Here is a 14,090-nt window from a genome sequence, read left to right on the forward strand (position 1 = left end):
CCAACTGCCATTTTGTAGCTTGACACAAACTGTTTTGAGGATCAGTTATTGTTATTCTCTCTTAGGGAAGACAGGGTTCAGGTATATCATTCCACTTTTGGCAAGGACTAATTCTTTACAGTTTGATCTTCTTCTCAATCTCTATGGTCAGCGGCATAAGAACATAATTCATTCTCTGTCACTCTTGCGCTCTCATTTTCTTATTATGGATTCAGAGAATTTCTAGAAGGCCATAACTGCACAGCATAGTCTCAGTAGTTGTGCTCTGGGCATTTTTAATACCCTTGTAATGATTATTGTGGCCCAATTTATCCAAACCATGTGAAACCATTAGGAGTCTTCATTCAAAGTACTTTTACATCTTCAGATTATAGGTTATGCAGGGCTTGAAAGAGTTTTCAGTCTAAGAGTGATTCTCCATCATCTTGGCTAAATTTTATTAACCTTTTTTTTTTCCCCAGATGAATGGGTTTTTTTGAACCTGAAAAAATGCTGTTTTTCTAAAAGGACAATTCATTTATTAACTTAAAATGTCTTTAAGTAATGTGATTTGTATTTGCTTAAAAAATAAAATTATGCTTGACTTACACTAACATGTCCTTACTTTTGGAGTACAGGTTCCCGCAAAATGGAATTTAAGGGAAACTACTGGCATGAAACCTGTTTTGTGTGTGAGAATTGCCAACAACCTATAGGAACAAAGCCTTTGATCTCCAAAGAGAGTGGCAATTATTGTGTGCCGTGTTTTGAGAAGGAGTTTGCTCACTACTGCAACTTTTGTAAGAAGGTAATTTTCTAGAGAGGGTGAAACTTGTGGAAACTCAGACTATTTCTTTTTAGCTATATCATATATTTAGATGGTAGTTGGGACTTTCAACATGTCCAAACCACTAGTTGTCACGATGAGGATGACCATCTTTTTTTTTTATTAACCATAAAATTCCAGCCACAACAAGAATTTAGTATTCCAAACAGCTCAAGTGATTTGGTATTCCAGTTCATTTCACTGCTTTTGTGTTTTTTTTTGAGACGGAATCTCGCTCTGTCGCCCAGGCTGGAGTGCAGTAGTACAATCTCGGCTCACTGTAACCTCTGCCTTCCAGGTTCAAGAGATTCTCATGTCTCAGCCTTCCAAGTAGCTGGGATTACGGATGCGTGCCACCGCATCCAGCTAATTTTTGTATTTTTAGTAGAGGTGGGGTTACACCATGTTGGCTAGGCTGGTCTCGAACTCCTGACCTCAGGTGATCCACCTGCCTTGGCCTTCCAAAGTGCTGGGATTACAGGCATGAGCCACCACACTCGGCCCATTCACTGCTTTTATACAAGATCTCACGTATTCTGAAAGAAAGCACAGGTCTCTCTTTGAATACAGATGTTTCTTAAAAAATAATTTTTGATCCATTCAGTATTAACCGTTTCAGAGAAATATGGATTTGCCTCACAAAGTGACTAAGGGAACCACGTTAAACAGGACGTTTAACTTCTCACATTCTTTCTCAGCAATGCAAATGTCTTCTTGACTTGAAGCTTTTATATTTCCTGAGAGTAGAGCAATCGGCTCAAGAGAGTGCCAAGATCATGGGGGAAGTTCAGTAGACAAAAGACAGAAAGAAGACTAAGAGCAGCAAGTTCCTTCACTCCAGTTCCAGGATCATGTAGGGCCTTCTGACTTGGCTTCCCACTCAAAAAACATTTTCTAAGAGAAAAAAAAGTAATTTTTTTGAAGTAAACTTCATCCAATTCTTTTTTTATCCCCTAAGCTTTTATGTGAAAAAGTAGCTCTAACACCTTGATGAAGTCTGTCTGCATTCCATAAAATATATATGGAGGTTCTCAAAGAAATCCTTGACCTGTGAGGCATCATAAGTTTAAAATGACACCATAAATTGTCATGAGAAAGCTGAATCATGAAAATACATTGGATTAGTATAGTGGTTTCAAAGTATTTTTTATCTGTGGGTTACTTTGGCAGAACTCTTAAGCCCATTTGTATATCTGGACAGCTGGAAGTCACACTACCACTTTCTACACACACATATGTGAACACACATGCACATACACACACACACATGCAGTTAACTGTTTAACATACATAACCAATACCAGTACTGCATTTAAAGAGGCAGCAATACACTATGCTAAGTTATAATTATTGTTACACTATGTTGATGGCTGAGAATTACAATTGATCACATGACATAAAATAATCTTACGACTGAGACCTTCATTACTCTACCAAAACACTGGTTTAGAAAATGACTTTACAAGCAGCAATCAAGCCATATGACCAGATGACATATGAAGCTCCAAAGAATTACCAGAGTCAATGACAGCATTTAAAAACATGCTGGAGGCTGGGCATGGTGGCTCACGTCTATAATCCCAACACTTTGGAAAGCCAAGGTGGGAAGATTGCCTGAGGCCAGGAGTTCAAGACCAGCCTAGACAACATAGTGACACCCTGTCTCTATAAAAAAAAAAAAAAAAAAAAAAAAAAGTTTAAAAATTAGCCAAGTATGGTGACACGTGCCTGTAGTCCCAGCTACTTGGGAGGCTGAGACAGGAGGATCACTTGAGCCCGGAAATTCAAGGCTGCAGTGAGCTATGATTGAGCCACTGTACTCTAGCCTGGGTGACAATGAGATCCTATCTCTAAAAAGTATACAAAACTTAAAAATTAAAGAAATTAAAATCTTGCTGGAAATAAAATGAATAGGTTTATCTCACTGTTTTGAGAGACAACTGAGTTGGCCAATTTTAGGCTTCATTTCTTAAAGACAGACTAAAACAGTAATGATATTTGTGAGAATTATCCTAAAATCATTTATCAGATACAATATAAAGACTCTTTCAATGCTATAACAATTCGAGAGTAAAAATTCTTTAGTACATCCATGCTGAGCACTGTCTGGGCCAAGTGCTGATGTTTCCCAGGTTATTGGAGCCTGTAACTATATTTAGGATATGATTTGAAGTCATCAAAAATTTACAAAATATTTATATTGGGTAGTAGACAGATTATGACATGCCAGATTATTTTTTATTTAGTTTTTAAAACCACAAGTCCTTTTCTAAAAAGCTAGATTTGTTTTTGATCAAGATGATCCAATCTAAATAATTTTTTTCAACCCAAACCAGAGACCAAATATTTTCTTAAAAAAAGGAAAAACTACTTGACAACCAGGCCCTTAGAACTCTAAAGCTTTAAAATCCATAGATTTTATTTTGTTACACTAAGATTTATTTTCTGCCAGAAAGCAAATGATTTTAAACTACAAGTGCTTCAAATTCAAACTCCTCAAGGTTCAAAAGGAGTTAAACGTCTTCTTCGATTTTTCATCTGTCAACTACTGAGTGCAAAATCACTATTGCCTCCATGTTTTCAGAGAAAAAACTTGTTCTAAATCCTGAGATCAATCAGTGGCGAAAACCAAGCTTAGGTATTAGACTTCATCTTAACCTTCCTACCTCTTCAAAAGGAATATCATCACAAGCAAACTATTTTTAATGTTCCAGAGTTTCTTCTCTCTAATTAAACAGTCTTTGGTGTATATATCAAGTTTTATTTTGTTGTGAATGCAGTTTTCAAGTTTCAAATCTTTTAAGCATTGCCTGCTAATCATCAGACCAAACAAATCAAAGGAATCATGAATTCTGCTGTGTCTGCTGTAAGGCATTGGAAGTCAGTAGGGGGTATTTTAAATTGCTTTACTTCCATCACAACATTATGCTTCCCATTTACTTATTCAGAATAGTATGCTTTGTTTCCTCTAGGAAAATATCTTTCATATCAAATATCTTTAATTTCTAAGATATTTGTTATAAGATTAAAAATATCTTTAGAATAATTTTTTCACAAGTCTATGTCACAGACAAATAACATTTTTGAGTTTGTAAACAAGGAGGTGGCTTAAAATAGGCTCTAAGTTTTTACTACCTAGTTAATTTGATACAAAGGTTATAGGAACCACCTCAGATACCCCATTGCTTCAGTCATTATAAACACTTACAAAAACACATTCCAGTATCTACGGCAATTCTAAGAGCTCATTAGCTGTGAATTCAAAAGGTGATATGGCTTAAAAATAGTTACACGAGAAAAATTGCCCAATATTTATCCATCTGATTCTAAACAAAGATTTCTCAGCCTTTTAAAAAGTAGAATTCATAGGTTAAATTGGTTTCGAAAGAAAATATTATCTTATGCAGAACTAATTACATCTCAGGCAAAACACTGCACATCACACCTTAAGGCTCAATGTACAACCAGGGCTTATTCCATTGACTTCTGATTCTCACAGCACCCCACTGCTAGATACAATATTGGAATTGCTTTCCAACTGTTTTTTCCTTTGGTATTTATTCATTCATTCAACAAGGATTTTCAACTGCTTATCTGTGCAAGTTAACCTTGACTCCGTATGGCATTAATGGTGATGCACACAGGCTGTTTGGTCAGACCATGCAGGTTTGAATCCTAGCTCAATGTGGCCATGGCAAGTAACTTAATGACTGTAACCCTCACTAGTTGCTCATCTGAAAACAGGGAAAGATAATAGTCTCTAGTATGTAGAGGTGTTGAGAATATTCAGAAGAGATCATCCTTAGCACGGTGCTAAGGACTAAAAAAACACTTAAGAAATGGTAGTCGCTATTAGCAAATAATGGTGCTTACCAATTCCATTCAGAATTACTGCTGTTGGATATTCTTGGACCTGGTGTAAAGCATTCAGGAAAAAGAAGAATTCTTTTAAGCATCCCTAAAGTTAGACGGTAGTTATAAGAACATAGTATAGAAAATAGCTCTAACGGCAGATCTTTAAAAACCAAAATTAAAAAAATTCAGAGACGTATGAGGAAGTGAAAAAAGAACCTGTGTGATTTTTCTCCCCCATCTTCCTGAGTCCAATATGGCCCTGCCTCTGTTCTATTTCATTGTAGGAGAAAAATACACAATAATTTCCATTTCTTTCTACTTCTAATTAATTCCTATAGCCTTTGGCTTCTCATATTATTAATCTTTTAATGACTTTTTGAGGAAAAGAACATCCTAACATAAGGTGAAAATAGAGTAGCCGAAAGCACCAGTTGTGGCATAGAAGACATGAAATGATCTTTTTTTTTTTTTTCTTTTTGCTTCCTTTTCTCCCCAGAGATACTAGGATCTCAAATGAATCACGAAATGATCTGAATTGTAATGGCTCCCATGGTCATTGCCTTTTCTGTTTTCTTTGGCAGGTGATAACTTCAGGTGGAATAACATTTTGTGACCAGCTGTGGCATAAAGAGTGTTTTCTGTGTAGTGGCTGTAGGAAGGATCTCTGTGAAGAACAGTTCATGTCCAGAGACGACTATCCATTCTGTGTGGACTGCTACAACCATCTTTATGCCAACAAGTGTGTAGCCTGTTCCAAACCCATTAGTGGTGAGTTCTTCAGTTCAATATGATCATGCCATGAGACAGTTATGACTATATGAAACACTGTCTAGTTAATTTAGGAAATGCAATTAAAAATGGGAAGCTTTCATTTATTTTTCCTTTTGAGATAAACACAAGTGGGTGCATATATATGAGTATAAATATTACATGGATTCCTCAAGGAAAGTACAAGAGTATAATTTGGGTGCCTATACTCTGTGAAGGTAACTACATACTAAACCCGATGGTACTGACTCTACCATTCAAGGAAGGAGGAGAACAGGATGAGCTGAGAGGTTAGCACAGACCTTCACAAGGAGGTCCGCTTGCAGCCTCATTAAGTTTTGAGTGGGAGGAAAGAGTACTAATAAATCAGAATCCTGCTTAATTCCAAAATAGGACCAAGCATCCTTTAGTTAGGAAGGTTTTAATTAAATTCCACTATTGTATAGAACATCTGACGCTGTAATAATTAAGGTAGCATAGGTCAGTAATTAATTAAACTTCATTTTAAGATGCTTCTAACAAATGTATTACTCTCTTTTCTCTATTCACTTGCAATTATGAAGTGCATTTATGAGTAGATGAAAGAAAACAAGATAGCATTTTACTGAAGAAAAAATGTGACATGATTTGAAAATAACATAATGATAAATCGATCCATGTTAAAGAGGTTTTCAAGGTAAAAAGAAACACATATTTTCCTCAGAGACACTTTTAAAATGCTAATCCTATAATAAAGGAACTAAAACTAGCATGACACTTGAGAAACCCAGCAGCTATTCTTTCTGGCAATTTATAGTCACTTAATAATATGTCAGAACTGTATGTCTACTTTCTATTCCTAGTATTCTTAGATCATATTTCAATTTTTAGTTGTTCGTATACCATAGGATCAAAGATTATTTTATCCCTTTCCTCCTTCTTCATCTTCAAATACGTAACAAAATAAAAGTTGAGTATTCACGCACTTTCCAAACAAAAGAAAAAGTTTCACCGCAAACCCCACCTTGGCAGGCTTTCACTGACTTGCAAGGGGAGGGAAGGTGTCACCAGAAAAAAACAGCATGGTCTTATTTGTCTATACGGAGCACCATGTGTGTCAGGATCTCACACTGGCTCACGGGCTACATCTGGCCAGCAGGCTGTTGATGTTTGGCCTGAACATGTTTGGAAATAACTAATGTAAAATCCATCTCTGCAGCTAAAAGTAGAGGAAGAGCCTGCCATTGGGTGAGCAGACTGCCTCCACATTCCCCAGCAGGGTCACCATCATATGGAACTAGTGGCTGTCCAATTGCATGGGGCATGCCCTCTCTGTTCCTTGCACCCTGTCTTCATCACTCAGATCACCTCCCTGGCCCTTGCAAGAACTTGCCTTAGCAATCCCACACCACTGGGCTCCAGGGTCCGTGCTTTTAACTACTCTGCTCTCCTGCCTTCTACAAATTTGGCAATTCCTATAGCCAAGAGATCTCCACTGATTTTAGTTAGAAAATAGGACTTTCAGATATCCAACAGTACCTGGAGCTCCAGAATCTCCCTAGTAAAATCTGCAATCACAGTCCATTTATTTTATAACAACACTTTTCTTGAATCGGGACAGAAAAAAAAAGAGGACTTCAATGAGAAAATAAGGAAATTAACAACTCAAAATAGGTTTCAAAATTCTCTGGAGATCCAGATGGCTAATACTGATCTGCAAAAAGCCTACACAAGCCCTGAACTTGAGTTTCAATTCTTATATATCACAGATTCATGTGCCTAAGTGATTTTTCTCATAGATTGTTCCAGATCAATCACTGGGCCCAGCTTTTTAAAGCTGAGATGGAAAAACAACGTTGTTCTGCACAAAAACATGAGGATGATCAAGAGCAAATAATCTGACCCAAAAGTAATCTAAATGCAATATTATATATTTAATTTAGACTCATCAGTCCACAGGAAATGTCTAATAACTATTTTAATCTTTTTTTAACTTTGTGATTGAAACACCAGAGACTGAAATGCCTGCAAAAACTTACAACTCACTTTAATATTTCTTCATCTAATTGTTAAATATCTATAGGCCCCAAAGTACTGCTTCTTTAAAATTGAGCTATTTGAACTGATGTACCATTGGGAATTCTGATATTGTCACGTCTTCAGAAAATTGGCATTCATCTGACTATTATGTCACTTTAAGAAGTTAGGTATTCTTGGTCAAAGGATACAAAATTTCAGTTAAACAGGGGAAATAATTTCAAGATCTATTATACAACATAGTGACTATAGTTAACAACTATGTATTATATACTTGAAAATTGCTAAGAGAATAGATTTTTAAATGTTCTCACCACATGCAAAAAAAAGTATATGATAAGGTAATAGATACGTTAATTGCCTTGATTTAGCCATTCCACAATGTATACGTATACAAAAACAACATGTTATATAATATATGTACAATTTTTATTTGTCAATTAAGATTAATCAATTAATTTTTTTTAAAAAGCTCTGAGAAATCTACCTATAAATCACCAAGTGTAATTTTTAAAACCCATCACATTGAACTGCTTCATTTGAACAAACTCCAGGTATAGCTACCATATTTTCTCCTCCTTTGAGATAGGATTAACCTCTTAAACTATCGGGGATAAATGAAGCAGCTTGATGCAGCGAAAAGTGTTCTGGACTGAGGAGCAAAAGACTTGGTCCTCCCTGCCCCCACTGCTGTGTCACTGTGGGTGACTAACTCACCTCCGGGGTGGGGGCCTTCATTTGCCTTATTTATAAAACAAGCAGTTGAGCAGGTTGGCTTTCTTCCATCTCTGTTTATTTCAAGGAAAAGGAATTTCAAATGTTGTGGTTTCTTCAGAGAGTGATGTTAATGTTCCTCATCATGTTCTTTACCAAAGATAAACTCAAACTTAGTTTCATGAGGTTAAAAGCAGAGACTCTAAAGACAGATGGCCCTGGCCTGTGCTGAAATCTTAGATCTGCTGCTTACTAGCTGGGTGACCTGGGGCAAGTGGTTAAACTTCTCATTTCTCAGTTTTTGTCTGCAAAGTGGGGCTGGTGCTAATATCTAACCCTAGGAAGGTAAGGTAAGGGCTGTATAAGGTAACACACATAAAGGACTTAGAATAGTAATTGGCACACATTCAAGCACTCAATAAGTGCCAGCTCTTATTCTACAGACTTGTCAGAAACATATGAAACCAGATAAAGCAGGTGCCAGAGACCTGCTTCATGGATGGCTTTCTTACTGCAAATAACCCTCATGACCTAAGGGAGTAAACATATCCCTTTTGGAACAGTTTACATACGCCTCACATGTTGGTTCAGCCCTTTCTTAAAGTTGCCAGATGCTTCTACTTTTTCTTATTTGTAAAATTCTGGAAGAATTGCTTTTATATTTGCCATTTGTACAAGGCTTACTAATAAAATTAAGAAAAACTCATGAGCGTCAAAATGCTAGACATGTAATAATTAGTTTCATGAACAGCATAATTTATGTATATACAGAACATTACTCTTGCAGTCAGCTTATTAATGTTTTGAATAATATTAAGGGAATTAAGTAGCACATAATTAATTTACATTTATTAGGAAGTAATGTTGATAGCATCATAGATAAGTAAGCTATAAATTTAATCAAGGAAAGTAGAGAAATTTGATGCAAATTTCTTTATGAACTACTAAATTATATATGAAGACATCAAATAAGTTTGTTAGGATGGAAACAAAAAATCATCATCCTATTTAAGAAGAATGTATCTGAAATAGAATGCTATTCACCCTTTCACTTCACCATTCCAAATGGAGTATTTGGGAATTACATATGAATTATATGACTCTTTTAACCTCACTCCATGGATGATAAGCAAATAATAGCACTAAGATTACTGGGAAAAAACACGAAATAAATAAAGACCCAAACCTAGGGCATCTCAACCTCTTCCCAAACCCTTTTTATTTTCTCCATTTATGTACTTCTCAAAATCAATTTCTTGAACTATACCCTGGAATCACATTAGGGAGACAGAGATCAGACCCTCACCGAAGATTCAAATTCTACTACTTTTTAAAGAAACAGTATGGTTCAAGTGAGGCCCAAGTTAAAGTGGAGGAGGCTGACAAAGCACTTAGAAACCAATCAGGGGATAACGTGGCTTCGTTGGCCAGATTCAACAAAAGCTGAAGTTGTCTCTGAGCAAGATAATAAGGCCATCACATTAGGATAGCTGAATGATTAGACAAAATCCTCTATTTGGGCTTTCTAGAAATAGTGTCCCAAACCACATAACCCCAGGACATATTCTAAGTACAACTAAGCACAGAAAAATGAGGGGAAAGAAGAAAACTAAAAGTCATTACAACATTGGACATCAGACTAGGAAGCATACATTTATTTCATTTTATCTTCATTTTGCAGCTAAGAAAACTTAAAGGCATGTAGAGAAAAAGGGGAAATGTATTCATACTTAGATATCTCTGACTTCACAACCTATACCTTCTTTCCACTATGCTACACTGTATTTTCTTATCTGGCTTAGACAATCCTTATCTGTTTCCAAAAATACCTGACTTGCATATCAGCATTCTGCCTTCTTCTGTAGATTATGGCAGAATTTGGTTGTGAATCTGGTTGGGTGGCATAGGTGTAACTTTCCTACAGCGGATAGTTCCAGATGGACACAGGGCCAGGAAGCAGCATTCTTTTTTGGGTTATTTGCCTCTGCGTTGTCTTGCTCATAGCTCTATCTCCAGTTCCTAGAGGAGCATCTGCTAGAATGCTCAATCTATTCCTTGAAAGGATAGATTAATCTTTTTCTCCAATTCCTTTACAGGTCTCACAGGTGCCAAGTTTATCTGCTTTCAAGACAGCCAGTGGCATAGCGAATGCTTTAACTGCGGGAAGTGCTCTGTCTCCTTGGTGGGTAAAGGCTTCCTGACCCAGAACAAGGAAATCTTCTGCCAAAAATGTGGCTCTGGAATGGACACTGACATCTAGGAGACAGTCCTTTCCCACCTAAAATCCACTTTGCCTGCGTTGTCACTAAAGCCAGAACTCAGTTGCGGTCTTATTTTTGACATAAGTTTTAGAAAATATTAATGTAGTTTAGAGTGGAAAAGTTTTTGCACACATTTTGATTGAACTATATTCTAAGGGCACAAAAAGCACAGTAGAACAGAAATGAATATATGCTAAATCACAAAGACAACTCTCCTTGCAAAATACTGCACTCTGCTGTTAGAAACATAGGAAAATATCTCTTCATAATCAAATATATGACATATACCTAGGAGCTCTGGATGTAATTACTGAAGAATGAGGTTTTTCATACCTGAAGAGTAAAAGAAAAACTAAGAGATCGAACTGAGAGGTATACATGAGGCTAGTGTTTGCATTCCTGGTTATACGTAATGTGATAAATTAGCTATGAATGGTAAAAGAACAAAACTGATCAGAGCAAATTCATTAGCAATTATCACATTTAAGAATTGTTATCATTTAGAAATCATCTTTTTTGTTCACACATACTGACTGTAGAATTAAAAAACAAAGCTACAATTTGCCCTCATACACACTGCTTCCACAGCTTGCTAGTTCCGTGTTTACTCAATGGAATATGAGAAGTGAGGACATTATGGCTCTCATAATCTGCATAGGTATAAAGGGGATCATTTCTACCTAGGGATAGCCAAAGCATGGGTTTCAACACATTTTGTATTAAATGTATTTTCAAAGTCCACAGTGATTTTTCTAAATGCTTACAGATTCCATGAAATAAAAGTCTATTCTTTCAAGTGGAGCTAACCAGGATAATCTTTGTCCCCAAAGGCAAACCTTTAAAATAAATAGATCATTAAATCATCACTTGTGGAAATGAGTTTTAGGGAAGGGATTGAGTGTTGGAACATGACTTTCATCCAGATATCTAAAGACATAATAGAATGCATAATTAGCTCTGTGCCTCATGCATTTTGCCTTCTAAAATTACATAGATGACTAATGGGCAGACATAAAAGTGGGCTTTAAAGAAATCTAGTAATAATAAAAACTGAAAAAGAATAATTCACTGCTGATAATTCAGAACCTGCAAAGCAGCACAATAGAGTAATGTGGGCTGTAGGGGAGCCCTCCCTACTCTTCCCCCACATCTGTGCTACCCACCTTACCCCAAGCCAATTGTGCCCCTAGCTTCAATCTGCTGCATAACCAGGAGGTGCACTCCTAACCCTAAGCAACCGTCCTATAAATCAGTCAGTGTTTACTGATCACACAGGAAGTAAACGTCCTTAGTGAGAAGTCCATCACCAGGTTTATCTTTATGCCAGACTTTAACTGATCGTGACCCTACCTTGCTGCCCCTGGATATTTTCCACATTACGTGGGACAAATGGAAAACAACCTCTGCTCTCCATGATCAGTTATCACATTGGTTATAGCATCTCTTGGATGGAGTAGAGGGAGGTCAGGAGAAGAAGCCCACATAGATATACAAGTGTCTTCTCTCAGATTACAGATTATAGCATTAAAGGTTTTGATTAAAATCTAATTGTAAGATACTGCTGATTACAATTACCAAAATAGCATCACAGGAGATCCAATTAAAATTGTTATGGAAATAATTTTTGAAATAGTTTAAAATGCAAGAATATTCAGGGATGTAAACAATTTAGAGATACTAATAAATGTTCTGCTAGATAGACTATTTGAAAACTATAAATGTATTTTTGGATTAACAATGCCAAGGTATTTTTTCATATTCACATTGTAAAATACAGGCAAAACTATCAATATTTTTTCTGCATTACATGAAATTTCACAGGTAGAACTAAATCTATGATATAGAAAATAATAGCACATTACACATAGAGAAAACCAAGCCACTTAGGTTTAGATAGATATATAACATGTAACATCTTCTCTGTTAACCAATTATAGATACATATACAACATGTAATGTTTTCTTAGTTAAACAATTGGAAATGTTTAGGCATTTTACTGTGTGGGGGGAGGTGAGTATGCACATGATCAGAATTGTATTCTAGCTTTACAATTAAAATTCACAGAATCATTTCCTAAATATTTTATTATCCTTTCAAAAGTATAAATATATAAACTTCTACATATAAATAGTTTTGCATTTAGAAGGTATCCTACACATCAAACATCCATTAAACATGTACTATGCCAAAAGTTAGAGCTTACACTGTTGTGGTTCTGGAGTGGTAGGAGGATGGATCATGGTATGGAAATGCAGAAGTGCCTGATGCAAAGATCCTTGCCTGCAGGTTAAACAAAGCACCACTGTAGACATAGTACACATATGCAAAACAACTAAGAAAAAGACCTCGTTAGGTCTTTGTGTAACACACACAAAGATAAACGTAAAAATTATATAGTTGATTTACATATGGTTTATGTAACAGAGAAAAACTCCTTCATGGACTTATCCAAAGATGAAATGGACTGACTCAGGAAATAGTGGGCTCCCAGTAATTCAAAGATGACATCTGCACTGCACGGGCAGGAAAGAAGTTAAAAGCAAATCCCACGTGCCAATAACAACCAGATGGCTTGGAAGTAGCAGAGACTGTGCCGAAGAGCAGGAGAAAGTAAGATTGCTAAAAGAGAAAGAGTCAGAGGAAGGGAGAATAACTCTTAGGATCAAAAGTGATATAACAGGCCATAGAAAGTTACCAACTGTTCTTAAGTAAAGGAAGAAAATAATTATTGCAGTGTTTGAGGAGAATTATGCTTTTGATTCTTTGTGGAATAGAACCAAAGAAAGCAAGGTTCCAAGGATTAAGTTTCTTACTGCAGTAATAAGTTTGGTTAATGGCTACAAAAGTGAAAAGAAAGAGGAAAAAGGCATTGAAGGCCACGAGTTATATCTGTTGGCAAAGATGAGTATGCAAGTCAACAAGTCAAAATATTTTATTTTGTCATGTTGGGGATTAAAGATGACAATAGAAGCAAAAATGTATTTCCGCTTCGATAATAATGACTAGGATGCCCAAGGGTTCAATTTTAACTTGGCATTATAAAAGTGTTAAATTGGGACAAACTAGCTCCATTGGTTAAGTAAAATGTGGTTATGTTACAATCCAGGCTTCAAAGCTTACATCGTTGCTATAACTTAAAAAAAAGGAACACTAGATTGTTCATTGGAGTAAAATATTGGCCTACCATTATGAAAAATGCATAACACTAATCACAAATGGTTAAAAAAAAACACTGCCAAATTTAATATCACAAATGAAAAGTCAATCTAAAAACACATTTGATGTTAGCAATACCATTTTTGAATTTAAGAAAAAAATAATTTTTAATCTACTTGGCATATTGTTAATTGTTGGTGTTTTAAATAAGAAAATGGTTGTTTGGCCGGGCGCGGTGGCTCATGCCTGTAAATCCCAGCACTTTGGGAGGCCAAGGCGGGCGGATCACGAGGTCAGGAGATCTAGACCAGCCTGGCTAACACGGTGAAACCCCGTCTCTAATAAAAATACAAAAAATTAGCCGGGGGTGGCGGGCGCCTGTAGTCCCAGATACTCGGGAGGCTGACGCAGGAGAATGGAGCGAACTCGGGACGCGGAGCTTGCAGTGAGCCGAGATGGTGCCACTGCACTCCAGCCTGGGCGACAGAGCGAGACTCTGTCTCAAAACAAAAAG

The 14,090-nt window shown here is 36.4% G+C and overlaps 1 protein-coding gene across 6 annotated transcripts in view; it reads left to right on the top strand.

The window, feature by feature from the left end:
• The window catches only part of FHL5 (four and a half LIM domains 5), a 53,011-nt gene extending 42,532 nt beyond the window's left edge, over positions 1 to 10,479 (top strand). For all 6 annotated transcript variants that reach the window (XM_055259220.1, XM_055259258.1, XM_055259240.1 and 3 more), the window contains 3 exons: positions 618 to 787; positions 5,242 to 5,428; positions 10,255 to 10,479. In XM_055259220.1, coding sequence (XP_055115195.1) covers positions 618 to 787; positions 5,242 to 5,428; positions 10,255 to 10,418 — 521 coding nt within the window. In that variant the 3' untranslated portion in view covers positions 10,419 to 10,479. The remainder of the gene's footprint in view (positions 1 to 617; positions 788 to 5,241; positions 5,429 to 10,254) is intronic.
• The last annotated feature ends 3,611 nt before the right edge of the window (positions 10,480 to 14,090 follow it).

This window comes from Symphalangus syndactylus, chromosome 2 (genome assembly GCF_028878055.3).
Source record: "Symphalangus syndactylus isolate Jambi chromosome 2, NHGRI_mSymSyn1-v2.1_pri, whole genome shotgun sequence".
In the NCBI taxonomy this organism is placed as follows: domain Eukaryota; kingdom Metazoa; phylum Chordata; class Mammalia; order Primates; family Hylobatidae; genus Symphalangus; species Symphalangus syndactylus.